Source organism: Galendromus occidentalis, unplaced genomic scaffold (assembly GCF_000255335.2).
Source record: "Galendromus occidentalis unplaced genomic scaffold, Mocc_1.1 scf7180000076476, whole genome shotgun sequence".
NCBI classification, from domain to species: Eukaryota; Metazoa; Arthropoda; class Arachnida; order Mesostigmata; family Phytoseiidae; genus Galendromus; species Galendromus occidentalis.
Window position 1 is genome coordinate 382,983 of NW_003804465.1, and position 15,748 is coordinate 398,730.

The window sequence follows — 15,748 nt, forward strand, 5'->3', positions numbered from 1 at the left end:
GTCTTGACTACCAGTCAGGCAGCTCGACAGTCAGTCAGTAAGTCAGTCCGTCAGCCAGGTAGGCAGGCAGACGACCAAACAGTCAGTCAGTCAGTCAATCAGGCGAGCAGTCAGTCAGTCAGGCGGTTGAAGCCTTCAACGCTGAAGTTTGTAGCTGTCTTTGGATCGCCAAGGGGCGATCCAGCTGACAAGCTCTCCGAGCCCTCGCCGTCGACGACGAGAGTTTCTCCTTCGAGAGCATAGTCACTTTCACTCTGCCCCAGTGGGGGCCACCTACGGACAGCTCACAGAGCTTTTTCCTCCACTTTTCATCTTCTTTTTCTCGCCTCTTTCTCGTCAGTCACTGTCGTTCAAGTCAGGAAGCTCAAGAGCAGACGCATGGCGAGTTGCCGTGGTCGACTTTAGTACGAGTCGAGCAGAGGAACACCAGAACATGTTGGCTCTTCGTCGTCGATCAACACGGACACGTGAGTTGTAGACAACGTCAGATGAGCACAGCGAACCGAAAATCCAACCAACCTGGAGAATGGCACCGGCCGGCGAACGCCCACTTGAGCGGATGACAGCGATGAGCTGCCTAGCCGGCGATGATTCTGACGACCGGACGGACGGACGGGCCGATCGACTGAATGACTGACTGACTGACTGAGGTTATTCTCTCGTTCCCTCTGCAAAGCATAAGAATACAAGGCTGTATGTACATGGCCGCTTCTGCTTGACTGCGGGCGGAGCATGAAAAGTCGCATGGTTTGATGAAGAGTTGTTGCGGAGAACATGAAGAGATGTACATACACTGACAGAAGACGCATCCGAGCACAAAGAAATCTCTCTGTGTTCGTTCGTTCGTCACATCACCTCACATCGATCGAACAACCGACTGAGCGAGCGAGCCCGCGACAGCTCGAGATCGACAGACAGAGATTGGTTTGGCGTGACCAAACCCTGTGACACATGACGAGAGTATTCTTCGTCTTCTTCAAACAGCACTGTCCGTAGCGGATGAACTGCTTCCTGCAGGTGTAAGCGAGACCCGTTCCTGTCCACGACCGCGGCTCGTTCCGGGCCCCACTCAATTTCCGCGATTTTCCGGCGCAAAAGCTCCGTGGGTCCGACTGGAACGCGGCCTGTGAGCCCCCGTCCCGTGGCCTCGCTTCTGGTCTCCCGCTCGATTCTCTCGAAATCTCCAGATGCAAATGGAGCTGCAGATCCATCCGTCGCCCCCCTCTGCGGTACAGTGCGATTGGGAGGAGGGGGGGCGAAGGGGTTCTGACACCCGAATGCGCTCAGGCCCGGCCCCAGAAACCTACCCCGGCATTCGCTCAGAGGGAGCGGGATTCCTCCAGGTTCTCCGAGGAAAAGGCCATCCCTGGGTCCCACAGCGTTTTCCCAGGAGCTCCGCATCTTTACCGATGGCTTTTCCAAGGAATAGGCGACGACCGGATCGGAGCGACGGACGTTTTGCCCGAGATAACGTGACGCTGGCTTCTGATGATGTCGTCCGCAGACGGTTGTGAGCAATCGGTTACATCGGCGGAATTTCTATCCGCCTCGTGAATCGTGAACTGCCCGGCCTCGCCGCCGAGTTCGAGATCGGAGGAGGGGAATTTTTGGTCCGGAATCGGCTTCAGCCCTATTTGAATCTTTTTATCAACAGGTCTCAAACAAAGTTCGAGACGAGGTTCGTTCGAGACGGGTGGAAGTGTCGCGAACTAGGACAGCGACACCACCGTATCAGCTACGCTGCGCCGTTGGAGGCTATCGCTCGCTTGTCGAAATACCCTCGAGCGATGGGAAATAAAGAAAAAAGAGACAGGCAAGCAGATTCCGCCGTAACAGCTGCCGCGGTAGCGCGGAAAATCCCCCACAGCCTCTGGCACTCGACACCAGCACACTAATTTCCTGTTTATTGTGAAGCTCTCTATGCTCGGTTGTGTTTATCTGCGTTATCGCTACACCTCTACTGCCATCGTGGCCAAAGAGAAGTTCCTTTCCTTGGGCTGGTTCGTTGACGTCGCTCTTTTCTCGCCTCCTGCTTGTTTCACTCTCGCCTTCCCCCCTCGTTCACGTACCTCCTTTCGCCCGCGGTTGTACGACAACAGCAACAGCGGCATCAGCAACACAAAGGCCCACATACCTTGTGTATCACTTACTTAGTTCTCGCTCCTCCAGGGGTGAATCTATGAAGTTGGATGGGGAGGGGGCACGTTTCCTTCCCCTCCCTCACTCAGCTCTCTCCGCGCGGCTTATCGAAGCAAACTGAGCCTTTAACTGCATATCTCGTCCTCGCTTCTAGAAGCCGGATTTGAAATGCTCCGCCGAGCCATGCATGAACACTTGCATGCATGACCCCTTGGACTTATCCTCCCCATTCGCTCCGACACGACGTGGCCCCCATCGGGACTTGTAAGACCAAATCAAATTGACGGGAAATTCGAGTTGATGGATTCCCCCCTTCCTGTGAGCTTCCGGATAATATGTGCTTAGCAATCCAGGACTGAGGGCTCTCTCGAAACTGAAAACTTGAGATCGATCGGAGCCGATTCGGGGTTTCAACTCCTCTTTCTCGGGACCACCTACTCGTTCCCCTTTCCGAAGATCGGGAGCGCGCTCTAACCATTTCCAGGCCATTCTTCCCTCGATCAGTAGCCCGGCCGGCGGAGAATGATTTGAGACAGATCTGAGACTTTTCCTGTCAGACATGTTTCCGCGGCATTGATTCATCGAGACACGTCTGCATGGATTGACTCATCCATACATGGAATGGATGGTCGACGATTGAACGGTACGCAGTCCGTACAGATAGTCTGGCCGGCGGGCCTTCGAGCAGGCGGACGGACTGGCTGGCTGGCGGTCAGGCCAGCCGGCTGTCACGACCAAAAGATTTTCTCTGAGTTTAAAAGTTGTTAGAGGTTTGACAATTTTGTGACAGGAGCTGACTGTTCCGGCTTTGAATCGAGCAGCGCATTGTTTAGCTGCCATTCTGATCTCTGAGACAGCAGCGACAACCGATCGACGGACGCTCTGAGAGATGGACCGGGAAGACTTGGTCGCTCGCTCAGCCTGTCGGCCCGAGCAACCATCAGGTTGTCTGTGTGAGTCATAGTAGTAGTTGGCTTGTAGCGTTGTCTGTTCTCCGATACTCGGTCTTCATCTTTTTTTCTGACCACTTGTTTTTGACGGATCAAGAGTGTCAGTCAGTCAGTCAGTCGTTCGACTAGGCAGTCATTCCTTTCGTTCGTCCATCCATCCGTTCGTCTGTCTATTCGAAAAAGTACGTTCGTGAGTGAGACTCCGGTGTGGCAAGTGCGCGCCCCGTCCACCACTCACAAAGGCGCACACGTCACCAGATGTCATGTGCGCAAATGTGTCAATCAAACGTCGGACAACGTTTCAACCTCTAGATTATTTCAATTTTCTTCACGCCAGAAACAGCTGGACAGCGATGATCACAGATACACGAGACAAACAACTCCACACACCGTTCAGGAAGACAAGGAGAAAGTTCCCAGAATGAGAATGTCACTTCCATGGATACGAGATCTGAAAATTGATCGTACACTCCGGTTGATCATGGATGGATCTTACCGGTGCCAAGACAGCATTAAGAATCCTATGGAAATCGGATTATGAATAGAACCCCTTGCACGGAGTTCTGATCTCTGCAATGCCGCTCTGGTCTCCGCGAAGTGTCCAAGAGAGAGGGCCGTGCTTTCAGGTCTGCTCAGAGAAAGTCACGAGACACGCGGGCATCTAGAGAATCCGGAGTCTAGCGGAAGTCACGTCCACAGGCACGAAAAAGAACGGGGAAAGGGGGGTTCTGATATTTCAGCATAGGGTTCGGCAGCCATGCCGGTCCCTCGCAGCGTTCCTGTCGGTCCCGCTTTCGTGGGAGCTGATCTCCAGGTACTTTATTTTGTCTCGACTTTGTCCCTTGGGGAGCGATCATCTCTGGCAACTCCTATAAGCGATACTGGAGGTCCAACGCCTAGCCCGACCACGGGAGCTCAGCCTGGCGTTGGGAGACTGATCGTTCCGCTTCATGATTGGGGGATCCATGATTTCTAAACGCCGAAAGCCCCTTTTTCGGAATGTTCCCGTCGGCGGTCCCGTGTCTCGGTCGAATGCAGCGTTCGGTCTCCGATTCCATCCTCCTGGTTCTCATGTCGAATGCAGAGCTCGCTCTGTACCGAAAGCTCTAGAGCTATCACCGGGACGGCCCCGCGGTTTGATGGGCGGATGTCACATGCAAGCATGAATTCGCCTAATCCTTTCCGAGAGCGTCGTCAATTCTCACGAAGGCTCCGTGGCGAGGATTTCGCTCTTCAATCTCAAGAGTCCCCTCCTTAATCCCTTCGTCAGGAGGCTCCGAACCCCGAGCCCGCCAATCATCGCAACGAGTATGCCCGAGTGGATGATTGTGATTGAAGTGACCACGATGATGATTGAAACAACATTGATGGCGATTGTCGCGCAACAACGCGTCGCCACTGCGTCGCTGACAAGCGCGTTTCGTACAAAAACGATGGCGAATGACTGTTCGCGGTCTGTCATGTCTAACGATGGAGCTCAAGTGTCGACGGCCTCATCAAAATGTGACAGATTCGAAAACCTCAAACCTTCCCTCGCCAATTTCGTCTTTGACTGACTTCTCCAATTGGCAGCGCGGATCGGGCTCTTTGTATGTCTGTCCCGCAGTGCACAGTCCATCTCGAGAGAGTCTGTCAGTTCTCAGCCGAACAAGAGCAAACCTGTCTCGGAGCTGACGACGAAGGAGGCGGCAGGTCTCAAGAGGACGAAATGCGGGCTCCTCTCAGAACGTCGATATCGACAATTGGAATTTTCATTTCACGACATACGATCGTCAGTCGCTCGATCCCGCGCGAACGGGGGATTTTTCACTCGTTCAGAGCATGAGCGTCAGTCGTCGGAAGATCATCGGATACTCTCCCTCGGACTGCCGCCTCAAAACTGAGCTCGTCTCCAAGCTTGAGGATTCCATTTATCAACGAAGTCAATTCGTTTTCGGCTTTCGGAAGCCACCCCAATAGGGAGGAATCATAGCTCTGGGATTCGCGCATCAGCTCCGAGATCCGAGTCCGCGTAGCGATTTTCGAACATCTGATCTCGATCAACGAAGCTTAGTGCATTCGAGGAGCACTCTCAGTGTTCGCGAAATATCTCCAGAGATCCGAAGTTTTCGACATAATAAATCTTTCTCAGCTAACACAACAGCCACATCGTCGCTCCCGACTTAGATGTACCCCAGAGCTGCTGGCACTTGTACAAAAATGTGCAAGTGAGCTAGTCGAGCGGCAGGCTCGCACATTGATTAATGTAAACTGCGATCTAAATCTTCGATTGGGCAGATCGATCGGTCGGTCGCTCTCTCGCTTGTTCGTTCGCTCGCTCATGGCCGATCGATCGACGCTCGTCGTCGTCGTTTCTCCAGTCGGGCCATTGAGCAAGCAATGGATGCATTGAAAGAGTTCTTCGAAGCATAATACACAAAGGCCAAACTCACAATTTAACATGAGGCTGACAGAGTGTGTCTGATAAATGATTAGGCTGTCGTCTTTAATGTGAAAATGTGCATACAGCCCTAGCTGATCGGGCGAAGGAGACCGCCGCCGCGACCAACCACCATTGAAAAGGAAGAGTGCTTTGTTCAACTCCCCCCTCCCTCCCCTCATCTCCCCCTCCCGCCTGACCCCTCTTCACTCCAGAGACACACTCACACGCACACACATGCATACACAGAGAGACTCATTGGGCCGTCATCATCATGCATCGATCACTCTTTTGGGGTTCGGTCAGAAGAGACGATCGTTGTCGCTGTCGTCGACAAAAGAGCCAACACAGCCCACAATTCGACTTCTCCAATGAATGCCATTAGGACGGGTCCGGCGCTTCTGTTCCGCACTCGATCTCCGCCGACCACCATTCGATATACATCATCCTCGGCTAGGACACCGCATTTTCATGGCCGGGGTGCGGCACCCGTCTCGTTCCCCACGGCTGATTCGTGGAGCAACTGATTTACGGATGGTATATGCCGCGAATTTCGGCATGGGAAACATCGATGCGTGAACATATTACACCTCGCTGAGATGCCTGACAGCTACGGAAAGCCTCGCGACCGCCCGGCGCGTCCGCCGCGCAGCGAGAAAACCGATACCGATTCGTACCGGTATCGTCCGCCCTCTGGAAACACAACGCGCATGCCTCAAGAGTAGGAGGCTTCGAGAAGAGTACGAAACTCGTGATTTGTTGCAGCTGACTCCGTTCCGTCATGCGATCAGTTTTCGTAGCTGTCTAGTTTCGCGGCCGTATGTCACTTTGATGAAATGGAACTGGTCATTTCGTGTCGTTTCGGTGATTGATCGCGAAGCTACAAAGCTTGTACCGTCCAAAAAAAAGATTGCGGCGATGAAAGCTCCTCCTAGAAGCGACTCCCACTCCATCATGCGACGCACTCGGACCTCTCGCTTTCACTCGTCCGCCCGCTGGCTCGTTCGTGCGTCGGCTCGACAGCCCTCCAGCCCATCCGTTCGCGAGCCGTGGCTGTGACTCTGTCTTCTTCGTGCCAAACCCCCCGGCCTTCGATAAGGGTCTGGTCTTGAAGAAGGAAAACTTGGCAAAATCTCGTCCACCTCCTTGGAATTATTTTGATCCGGATAATCTTGAGGAATCGTTCCTCTATTTACGACGTAGGGATTCACGTAGCGAAATAAAAATTCCATCGGAATAAAATTCCTTCCAACTACATTCTAGCTCACTAAGCTGTTCGTTCGCCTGCGGGAAGGAAAATATTGAGAGCATGAGAACAATTCTAATCGTCGGTTCCCACTTGAGAGCCGAATCGCTCACTCAGTGGCGAAAACAATCGGAGCAACTTCTGATAACGTTTCGAGAAGCGTCGGGCGTTAATCGAGTGGAATCACGCAGAATTTTCTCCAACAGTCCCCAGACTAGCGGAAAGGCTTTCATCGCTGCGGCTCGTCAGTGGTTCCCCGGACTCGGATCGGCACTGGAACGAATGCGAGTTGGCGTGACCAGCTTCATAAGTTTCAGTGAGTGGAGGAGACGTTTTCTCGCGCCCTAATGGCATCGAATTCAAGTTTCGCCGGAGTCTGTCCGAGAGACTCAACAGAGAAGCGCAGGCCTGGGAGGGAAAGAATGAAGATATCTAGAACATCCGTGGGGTGAACTCGTTTTAATTATTCCGATCCACATCCCCATCCGTCTCACGAGTACTCTCCTCGTAGGAGCTCAGAAAATCGAGGGAGAGCTACACAGTCCATTGTGGGTAGTAGCTTATGGATCAGACTTGGGGAGTGGATCAGACACTCTCTCCCTGCGAGCCTGGGGGAAAGATGCGGAAATAACGTTGTGAGACGTTCTTTCCACCTGTCTGGAGTCTGGGAGACTACGGTTGGACGAAGCAAGGTCTCGAGAAGATCGTAAGGATCTCCCAGTGAGGAGAGCCCGCCAGAGCGTTCATCCAAACATGGCACCACCCTGAGAAGCATAACAAAAACACTTTTCCGTTCTAATACTTGGAACACTTGTCGCGTTGTTGTGCATGTTTCGTTTAATTCGTGCTGGCTACTGAGGGACACGGATCTGCATTGCGGACTTTGGCGGATTGTCGTTTCCCCATCGAGTGCCATGTTGAGGATCTGATCTTGCTAGGAGTTATTGGTAGGTACTTGATCGAGGACGACTCTTCTCAAGTTTGGAACTTGGGAACACGCTCCTGAAACGTGCATGTTCGCTCATTCATTTTCGGTGGCGAGTGACGAGTGCTTGCGGAGAGTGTACAGGTATCCTTGACCTCTGAGCTCTGGGTCAGAGGCTGGCTTTGATTCTAGCGACATTATTCCTCTGTGGAGGAATGTCTAGCGGTCCGTCCCGGAGAACGTTCTATGGTGTTGAGTCGAATTACGTGATCGGATTGGCTCTCCGTCGGAAGACCCGGGAACCGCGGAGTGCGAAACTCTGAACGAACCGGGAAATCTCGTCTATCTCGACGCGGCCGGATAGGAGCGACATGACTCTGAACTCGTCGATTTCTCCGCTTCGGAAGGCGAAGGGCTTTAGTTTAGAAAGTTTCTCCATCTGTCGAGTTTTCGCACTGATTTCGCTTCTTTCAGAGGGTTAGAGCTCGTGAGCAAGAATTGATGGAAGAAAATGCAGGGGATCATGATATCATCGCTCCTGGTAATTTCCTCGTGACAGCCGAAGAAGAACTGGGATCGCTCCTAGATCCGAGCAACGACGCTTTCGGAAATGTCGCGTTCGAAACCGAAGTCACCGTCCAGGACGAAGAGGATGAGGAGCCAATGGAGGACAACAGTCAGGAAGCGTCGTCGGAAGAACTTAGCCCTAAGCGCGAAAAAGATGAAGACGAAGTCCCCTCTAGTTCTACAGCGCACATGTCTTTGAATGAAATGCAGAGACAAGTTTTCTCTTTCGAAACGGATCATCTCGCACTGCGCGCCAATGACGAATACAAGAGTGTCCTAAAGCTGTTGGTCCTGCTCGAAGCTCAGCGGATGACGGCCATACAAGACCTGAACACTCTGGCGAGGGAAAAACGCGCTGCCTTGAGCAACCCTGCTGAGTTCGTGAGGAAACTCCAAGAAGGCACGCTGGACCTTCCCTTGCGTCAATCGATACCGGAGGTACCCGAAGTGGACCTCGCGAAGTATTCGATCTCGGCAAAGTTCGCGAGCGCTTGTCCTCAGCTCACGCGAGCGGCCGGGGTTGAACCCAGTACGTCGTCGACGCAAGAGCTGAAAAGCACTAAAAAGGCCAGACATCTACCGAAGCAAGCGAGCAAACCCGAGACGTTCAATAAGCCATGGTCGATCGAGGAGCAGCTAAAACTCGAGGAGCTCCTGGTGAAACATCCTCCACAGGTGGTTGAGGCCGGTCGGTGGAAAAAAATAGCCGAGGAGCTCGGGAACCGCACAGTGAAACAGGTTGCCAGTCGGGTCCAGAAGTATTTCATCAAACTGACGAAGGCTGGACTACAAGTTCCTGGCAGAGTGCCGCACATCCCAAAAACCGGAAAAAAAGTGAGGAAAGTGCAATCGACCCTAAAAACGCATTCCTATTACCTATCGACATTTTTCCCACAACACAACACGACCGTAAGCCTGGACGATGAGCCGGTCGCTGAATACACCGTCGTTAAGGAGGAACCCGATAAAGTTGAGCAATGCGCGACGTGTTCGAAGCTCATCAGCGATTCGGCATTCAGAATTCATTGCAAAGACTGCGACGCTGTCTTCTGCACCGAAGATTCCTGCCAACAGAGCTCGGAATGTGCCAAGTCAGAACACGACTTGAAACTCGAGTCTCGCCTTCAAGTGGACGAAGATTACATCATAGATAACCACTACCTCGACCCGAATTACTTTCCGTCGAAAACCTGACGAAGGGAAGCGAGAGTCTGGTCGACGGCTCCACTGCTATGTGCAAATTGTATATGCTCGTTAACTTGTCCCCTATGTATAATTATGTGCATAATGAAGGCGATCTCTGATGTGTGGGAATTTGATGGAACAAACGATCCGGACGGACAAGGGATCCGCTAGCGAGATGCCTCGAAGAGATTCATGGCTACTCGGGGTCTTTGAGCCTTAGAGGGCTCTTCCAGCGATATCCCTTATCGGGCGTGAAGCTGGAAAGACAACGAGAATGATGAGAAAATGAAATGTTAGAAGGGTGGATTCGCAGAAAGCTCGACGCGAGGGGGTTTGCTATCATTCAGTCGAGAACTGATCAATTATTCGGAATCTATGTCGAGTTTCGAGTTTCGCACTAGGTGTGGGGAGATATAAGATTATCGAGTTATTGTATGTTCGATCTCCCCGATCCAGCTGAGAGTTGATGCGCTGAATAAAATGAGCTTATTCGTGTATAATGTTTTTTTCTGCTTCCTCCCTGGGATCTCCCGGGGCCTAGAAGGCGCGACCACTGTCTCTGTGGGTAATCCCCTGGCCTTGAATTCTTTCCTCCCAGTACCATCGCTCTTCCTTTCACTCCCCATCGATCGGAAGGTTCTCGACCATCACGTTCCGCCAAAATGTTCCGTCAAACATGCACCGCGGATCATTCATCTGCGTATCACTGAAGGATTCGCACATTCGGAGCGATAGAGCGACGTCGTCCTCGGAAAGGAAAATCGTGTCTGAACTGGAGTCGAGAGGCGTCGCAATCTACTCCAGCGCATGCCGAGCCGATGTGGTCTCCCGTGTCGGATCCATTGTTGTGAGTATGATTTGAAGGATGATGAGATTTAGATTGGAGTGAGGTTTGTAGAAAATTCGATACACAAAGCTGACAATCGGCTGCCGCATCGACATCGGCTGTCAATGCGACGTTTTCAAAAAACTCTCCCGACACAACTGGTGAAGCCGCTCTGTGTTAGGGCAGTGTGATACGCGTTTTCTACGAGTCGTCGTCGACCGCTGTTGTAGGAATTAGCATATAATGCAGGGCAGGTATGCGCGCCTGCCAGCCAGCCTGTCAGATGTCAGTCAAGTAGTCGCATCCACAAAGGCATGTTCCTCTCCCCCTCTCTCCTCTACCGAACTCCACTCAATGCGCTCGCTGTGGATCCTCGGCTACCTTTCTACCACCAGGAATAAAAAAGTCCCGTCATCCTTCTAGAAACAGCTTCCTTATCTCGCGGGAAATTCCGGTGAGAATCGACCTATCGTCGATCCGTCGCCTGAATTCTGTGGATGCCAGTGACGGCACGCGGCGATAGGAGAAGGCCGTCGATAGCGAGTTCACCGCGACTGCACGAAACTCGGAGAAATCTCCGGAGTTCTTCCCTAGATCAGCAGTCTACGCGAACGACTGAAAATGATTGTCTGCTTTCGGTGAGAGAGCTATTGAGCGAGTGCGCGGATGGCGATTGACAGAATCTGACGGATGCTGTCGAAGCCGGGGTAAATTTAAATAATAATTCGCTCTTGTTCTGCGGGCCATCTCCAAATGTCACTGTCAGTCAGAGAGACAGTGTTAAGTGTCATCTGACTCGATCCACCCATCCACTAAAAAAGCACCAACTTCAAGCAGACAAAAGCAAGTCCAACTGAGCGAGTGACTGACTGACGGGCTGTCGGTCCGTCGGTCTGTTTTCCCATCTCGCCCGTCGCTAGTCATGGCTTTCGTCGTACTTGTAGTTGTCTGGCAGACCTAAATGCTCGTGTCGAGTCTGACCGACGATCAGCTCCGGCAAATAGAATACAGCGAGATTTTCATCTCGGAATAATAATTTCTCTCGAGGGAGTGGCAAGAATATCATCGTCATGGCGGAGGAGGTGACTTCCGATGCGGAAGTGTCTTTGCTTCGGATCTCGTGGATTTATGTAAAATTTACTCTTATCGATTCGAAAACGTGGTCCCCGTCGGAGGATTGTCCCTCCAAAGCCTCGAGACCCAATGACGTCGCATTCAGGTTTGTGATAACTCTCACTTCGCTAGTCGGATACAGAGCTTCGTCGTTACAGGATGGAACTGAATTGTTCCGGGCTTATTCCTAGCCCTTTTATTCGTCATCAAATGACTTGAAAGTAATGATTATTATTTGGGGAACTCCCGCGTTCCCACACCTCCCCTTCTAGAAGAGAACCGTTATCCTTCGTAAGATTTCGCCGACGGATCCAGCTCAAGTCTCGAGGGCTGTCGAATCAGGTGCCGGGGTCTCAATGCATTGAACCAACGCGAGACCAGACTGCCTTCTGACGCTGACGACTCCCCGGGTGTCGACGAATATTCCTCCGGCTCAAACGCCGTCTCTTCCCTGTCATCTCGAAACTCGTCCGACCCAATTTCATCGTCGCTTCCATTCATGGTCGCGCTGTTGCCTCTTGCCTCATCAGCCGGGGAGATTTGGACGCCCGTATCACCGAAGACGGGTACGGGGTTCGGCTTCCGAGTCCTTTGAGCGATGGCAAAGAGCAGAGACCGATTGGTACCAGAATCATCAGAGGAATTTGAGATTAGTGGAAGGGTCCTGACCTTAAGCTGGTTCACGTGACGGGTCCATACATGACCGTCTGCTTCCACGTCGTAGGTCACCTTACCACGGTGACGCAACACTCTAGCAGGGGTCCAGCAGGGCTTGTTCGGGTTTCTGAAATCCTTGACCCAGACCAGATCCTGTTCCTTGAAGGTCCTCATTCTAACACCGTGGCGCTGATCGAAGTATCTCTTGTAAGAGCTCGCTTGGGCGGGTCGATCCGAACTTTCCGTGTACCCACCTCTGGGCGTAAGAGGCTCAGCTCGGTGCGGACCGGTCTACCTAGGAAGAGCTCGGCCGGAGTCTTCCCCTGAGGGTTCGGCGTGTTCCGATACGTCTGTAGCATAATGTTCAGAGCGTCTCCACGTCCTGTTCCCCCCTTCGCAGTTTCTTGAACGTCCGCTTGAAGATATCGACGAAACGCTCCGCTTGGCCGTTCGAAGCCGGATGACAAACCGGAGCGCATAAATGACGTATTGCCCGACTCTCACAGAAACTCTCGAACGACTTCGCTTTGAATTGCGCTCCATTATCAGTGACGAGAGTGGTCGGATTCCCAAAACGAGCGCATAATGCGGTGAACTTGTCTATCGTCGACGCTGCCGTGGCAGATTTTAGCTCGAAAATCTCCGGCCACTTCGAATAAGCATCGACCACGATCAGATACATGTGGCCGTCCAAAGGACCGGCGAAGTCCGCATGCAAACGTTGCCACGGCTTCGAACACGCTTCCCAGGGATGCAGCGGTGCCTTCCGAGGGTCTCTGTTCAGCTCCGAACACGCCGAACATCCGCGCACCAGCGCCTCGACCTGTTTATCGAGCTTGGGCCAATAACAAAACTTCTCGCGAGACGCTTCATCCTTGAAACACCAGGATGACCAAGATGTAATTGTTCAAGGACTTGAACTTGGAGTGCTTCTGGTACAACCACTCGATCCTCAAGCATGACGCAATCTTGGACAATCGACAAAGAATCTCGCCTGTTGAAGAAGAACCAGAGCGGAGTCTCTTTGTCCACTCTCGTAGGCCAGTCTTTCCGTATATTCTCCTGGACTGCCTGTAGCAATTTATCCTTCGATGTGTATTCCCGAATTTGTTTATGAGTTGTCGGAATACGTCGGATGCATTCATCGAGCACCGCACAGACCTCGGCCTCAACGCACCCGATCACGACGTCCTCTGAGACCTTGTCGTGTTGCTGCTGAGCAATCAGTCGTGAGAGACCATCTGCTTGGCCGAATTTCGTCGTCTGACGGTATTCGATTTCGAAGTCATATCCAATCAGCATCGTAGCCCAACGTTGAAGTCTGTTGGCCGAATATACTGGGACGCCGGACTTGTTGCCGAAAATTGCAAGCAATGGACGATGGTCCGTGAGTAGTAGAAATTTGCGCCCGTATATGTACTTGTGGAATTTCTTACACGCGAAAATTAACGCAAGACCTTCTTTCTCCGTCTGCGAATAATTTTTTTCCGCACTGGTCAGTGAACGGCACGCGTGGAAAACTGCTTTCTCAGTGGAATCCGGGTATCGATGCGACAGCACAGCGCCGATGCCGTAGTTGCTGGCATCAGCCGCAACGATCAGGGGTAGTCGAGGGTCGTAGTGTGTAAGGAATAGATCCGACTGTAGAAGGGTTTTCAGCTTGTCGAGGGACTTCTGGCACGCTCCCGACCATTCGAACTTAGACTCTTTCTTCAAGAGCTGATCGAGAGGGGCGCGTAATTCTCGCATGGAAGGCATGTACGCGCTGTAGTATGTTATCATGCCTAACAAGGCCCTTAGCTCACTGATGTTTGTCGGTGCCGGCATCTTGATTATTGCTTCAATCTTTTCCTTGTCCGGCTTCCTCCCGTTTTCCGTAATGCGCTGCCCTAAGAACTTGATCTCCCTTTGCAAGAAAGAGCATTTCTCGAGCCGAACCCTCAGACCATACTCCTCGATCCGTTTGAACAGTTGGTGGATGGACTCGTTGTGTTCCCTCAGGTCTTTGCCAGTTACGACAATATCATCGAGATATGCTGCCGTATTGGGAACCCCCGTGATCATCGTATCGATCATTTGTTGAAATGTTGCTGGGGCCGTCTTGACACCGAACGGGAGCCGATTGTATTGAAAGAGCCCCTTAGGCGTATTGATGCATAACATCTTCTTACAATCGTCCCTTACCTCGATCTGGAGGTAAGCTTCAGCGAGGTCCACTGTCGAGAAGTAGACACCCCCATTCAATTTCGTGAAAATGTCTTCTGCGGTTGGTAGTGGATGGTGGTGGTCTTGGAGTCTCTCATTCAGCCCCGTGCTGTAATCTGCACACAATCTTATGTCGCCAGTCTTCTTCTTGACGATGACCACTGGTGCAGCAAAATCGGAATGTGTGACCGGTGAGATCACCTCGTTGCTGACCAATCGGTCTAGTTCGGCTTCCAGCTTCGGCAGACTTGCGTAAGGAACAGGCCGACTCTTTCGGAACACTGGCGTAGCGTCTTCTTTGAGTTTGAAGAATGCCTTCATCTTTGTGCATTTTCCAAGACCAGTCGCAAAGACATCCGCGTACTCCGCCTTGAGTGACTCAGTCAGTTTTTTTTTCCTTATCTAAATCTTCGTTTTCGATAAGTTGTATTGAAAGCGACACGTCCCCCTTCAGTAATCGCCAGAGACGCTCGTTCTGTTGTAGCCATTCGCACCCAAGGAGTCTGTATGGGTGTCTGACAACGTAACAGCGTCCGTTGGCCGTCTGTTTGTCGACTGTGAATTTGCATTTGAAGTAGCCCAAGCAGTCTAGCTCGCCCTCGTTTGCGGCTTTCATGACGCGTTCGCTCGGAAACAGGCGCGGTTTCCCCAGCGACTTCCAGTCGTTCTCGCTGATGACAGTGACGTCTGCGCCCGTGTCCATCTTCATGGGCAACCTGGTGCCATTGATCACTACATCCTTCATGATCCTGCTTCCATCTGATGCCGAAGAGTGGAATCCTTGTACTTCAATTGTATGTACGTCTTTCTTCGTGCTCCCGTCCCTATTTTTGTGTTTCGGATGTTTCTTCGAACTGAAATTCTTGTTCGCAGTTGAGCTCTCTTGTCGTTTCTTGTAGCACACCGCTGCGATGTGGCCTTTTCCTTCGCAGTTCCGACAGGATTTGTCACGGAAAGGACAGGCTTCTCTGAAGTGCATCTTTCCGCATCCGCGGCAAGGACGTGATGGTTTCTCTATGTTCACCTTGTGGATCTCATGTAGACTCCCGCCAGCGATCGAACGTGAAGTGCTCTGTAGCCTTGTGAAATTTTTCACATGTTGATGAAGTTGGCTCAGTGTGGACTCTGGTTTGTCCTCGATAAATTGTAAGGCGAGTTCCCGAACGTCGTTGTGTTCGGAACCCTTGAGGCCACAGATCCACACCAAACACTTCATCTGGTCAGCCGTGATCTTCGACATATTTGATAGTTCGTGTCGTTTGTTGACTAACCCAGTATAATCGTCGAAGGTTCCTCCACTGGTATTCTCGCATTTACTTTGGAAATACTGATACCTTCGGGCGAACTCCGACCCTCGGTGTCCAAACAGTTCCTTGAGTTTTGAGATCGTGTCTGCGAAATTCAAATCGGAGTACTTTTTCGGGAGTATATGGGCGTCGTATTTCTGGAATGCGTCTTGATCCAGTTTTTGTACGATAAACCGGACTTTCGCAGTGTCATCCAGTGCTGCTCCTTC

The 15,748-nt window shown here is 51.9% G+C and overlaps 1 protein-coding gene and 1 pseudogene across 1 annotated transcript; one reads left to right on the plus strand and one right to left on the minus strand.

The window, feature by feature from the left end:
* Positions 1–8,180: 8,180 nt before the first annotated feature.
* Atac1 (Ada2a-containing complex component 1) lies at positions 8,181–9,440 on the plus strand. The gene has a single exon (XM_003739271.1). It carries the CDS (start codon positions 8,181–8,183, stop codon positions 9,438–9,440), a length of 1,260 nt encoding a protein of 419 aa, XP_003739319.1.
* Positions 9,441–11,652: 2,212 nt separating this feature from the next.
* Positions 11,653–15,742, minus strand: LOC100898056 (uncharacterized protein K02A2.6-like; annotated as a pseudogene).
* Positions 15,743–15,748: the final 6 nt, after the last annotated feature.

Coding starts and splice junctions, on each gene's coding strand:
- Atac1 (XM_003739271.1), top strand. CDS start 8,181: ATGGAAGAAAATGCAGGGGATCATGATATCATCGCTCCTGGTAATTTC.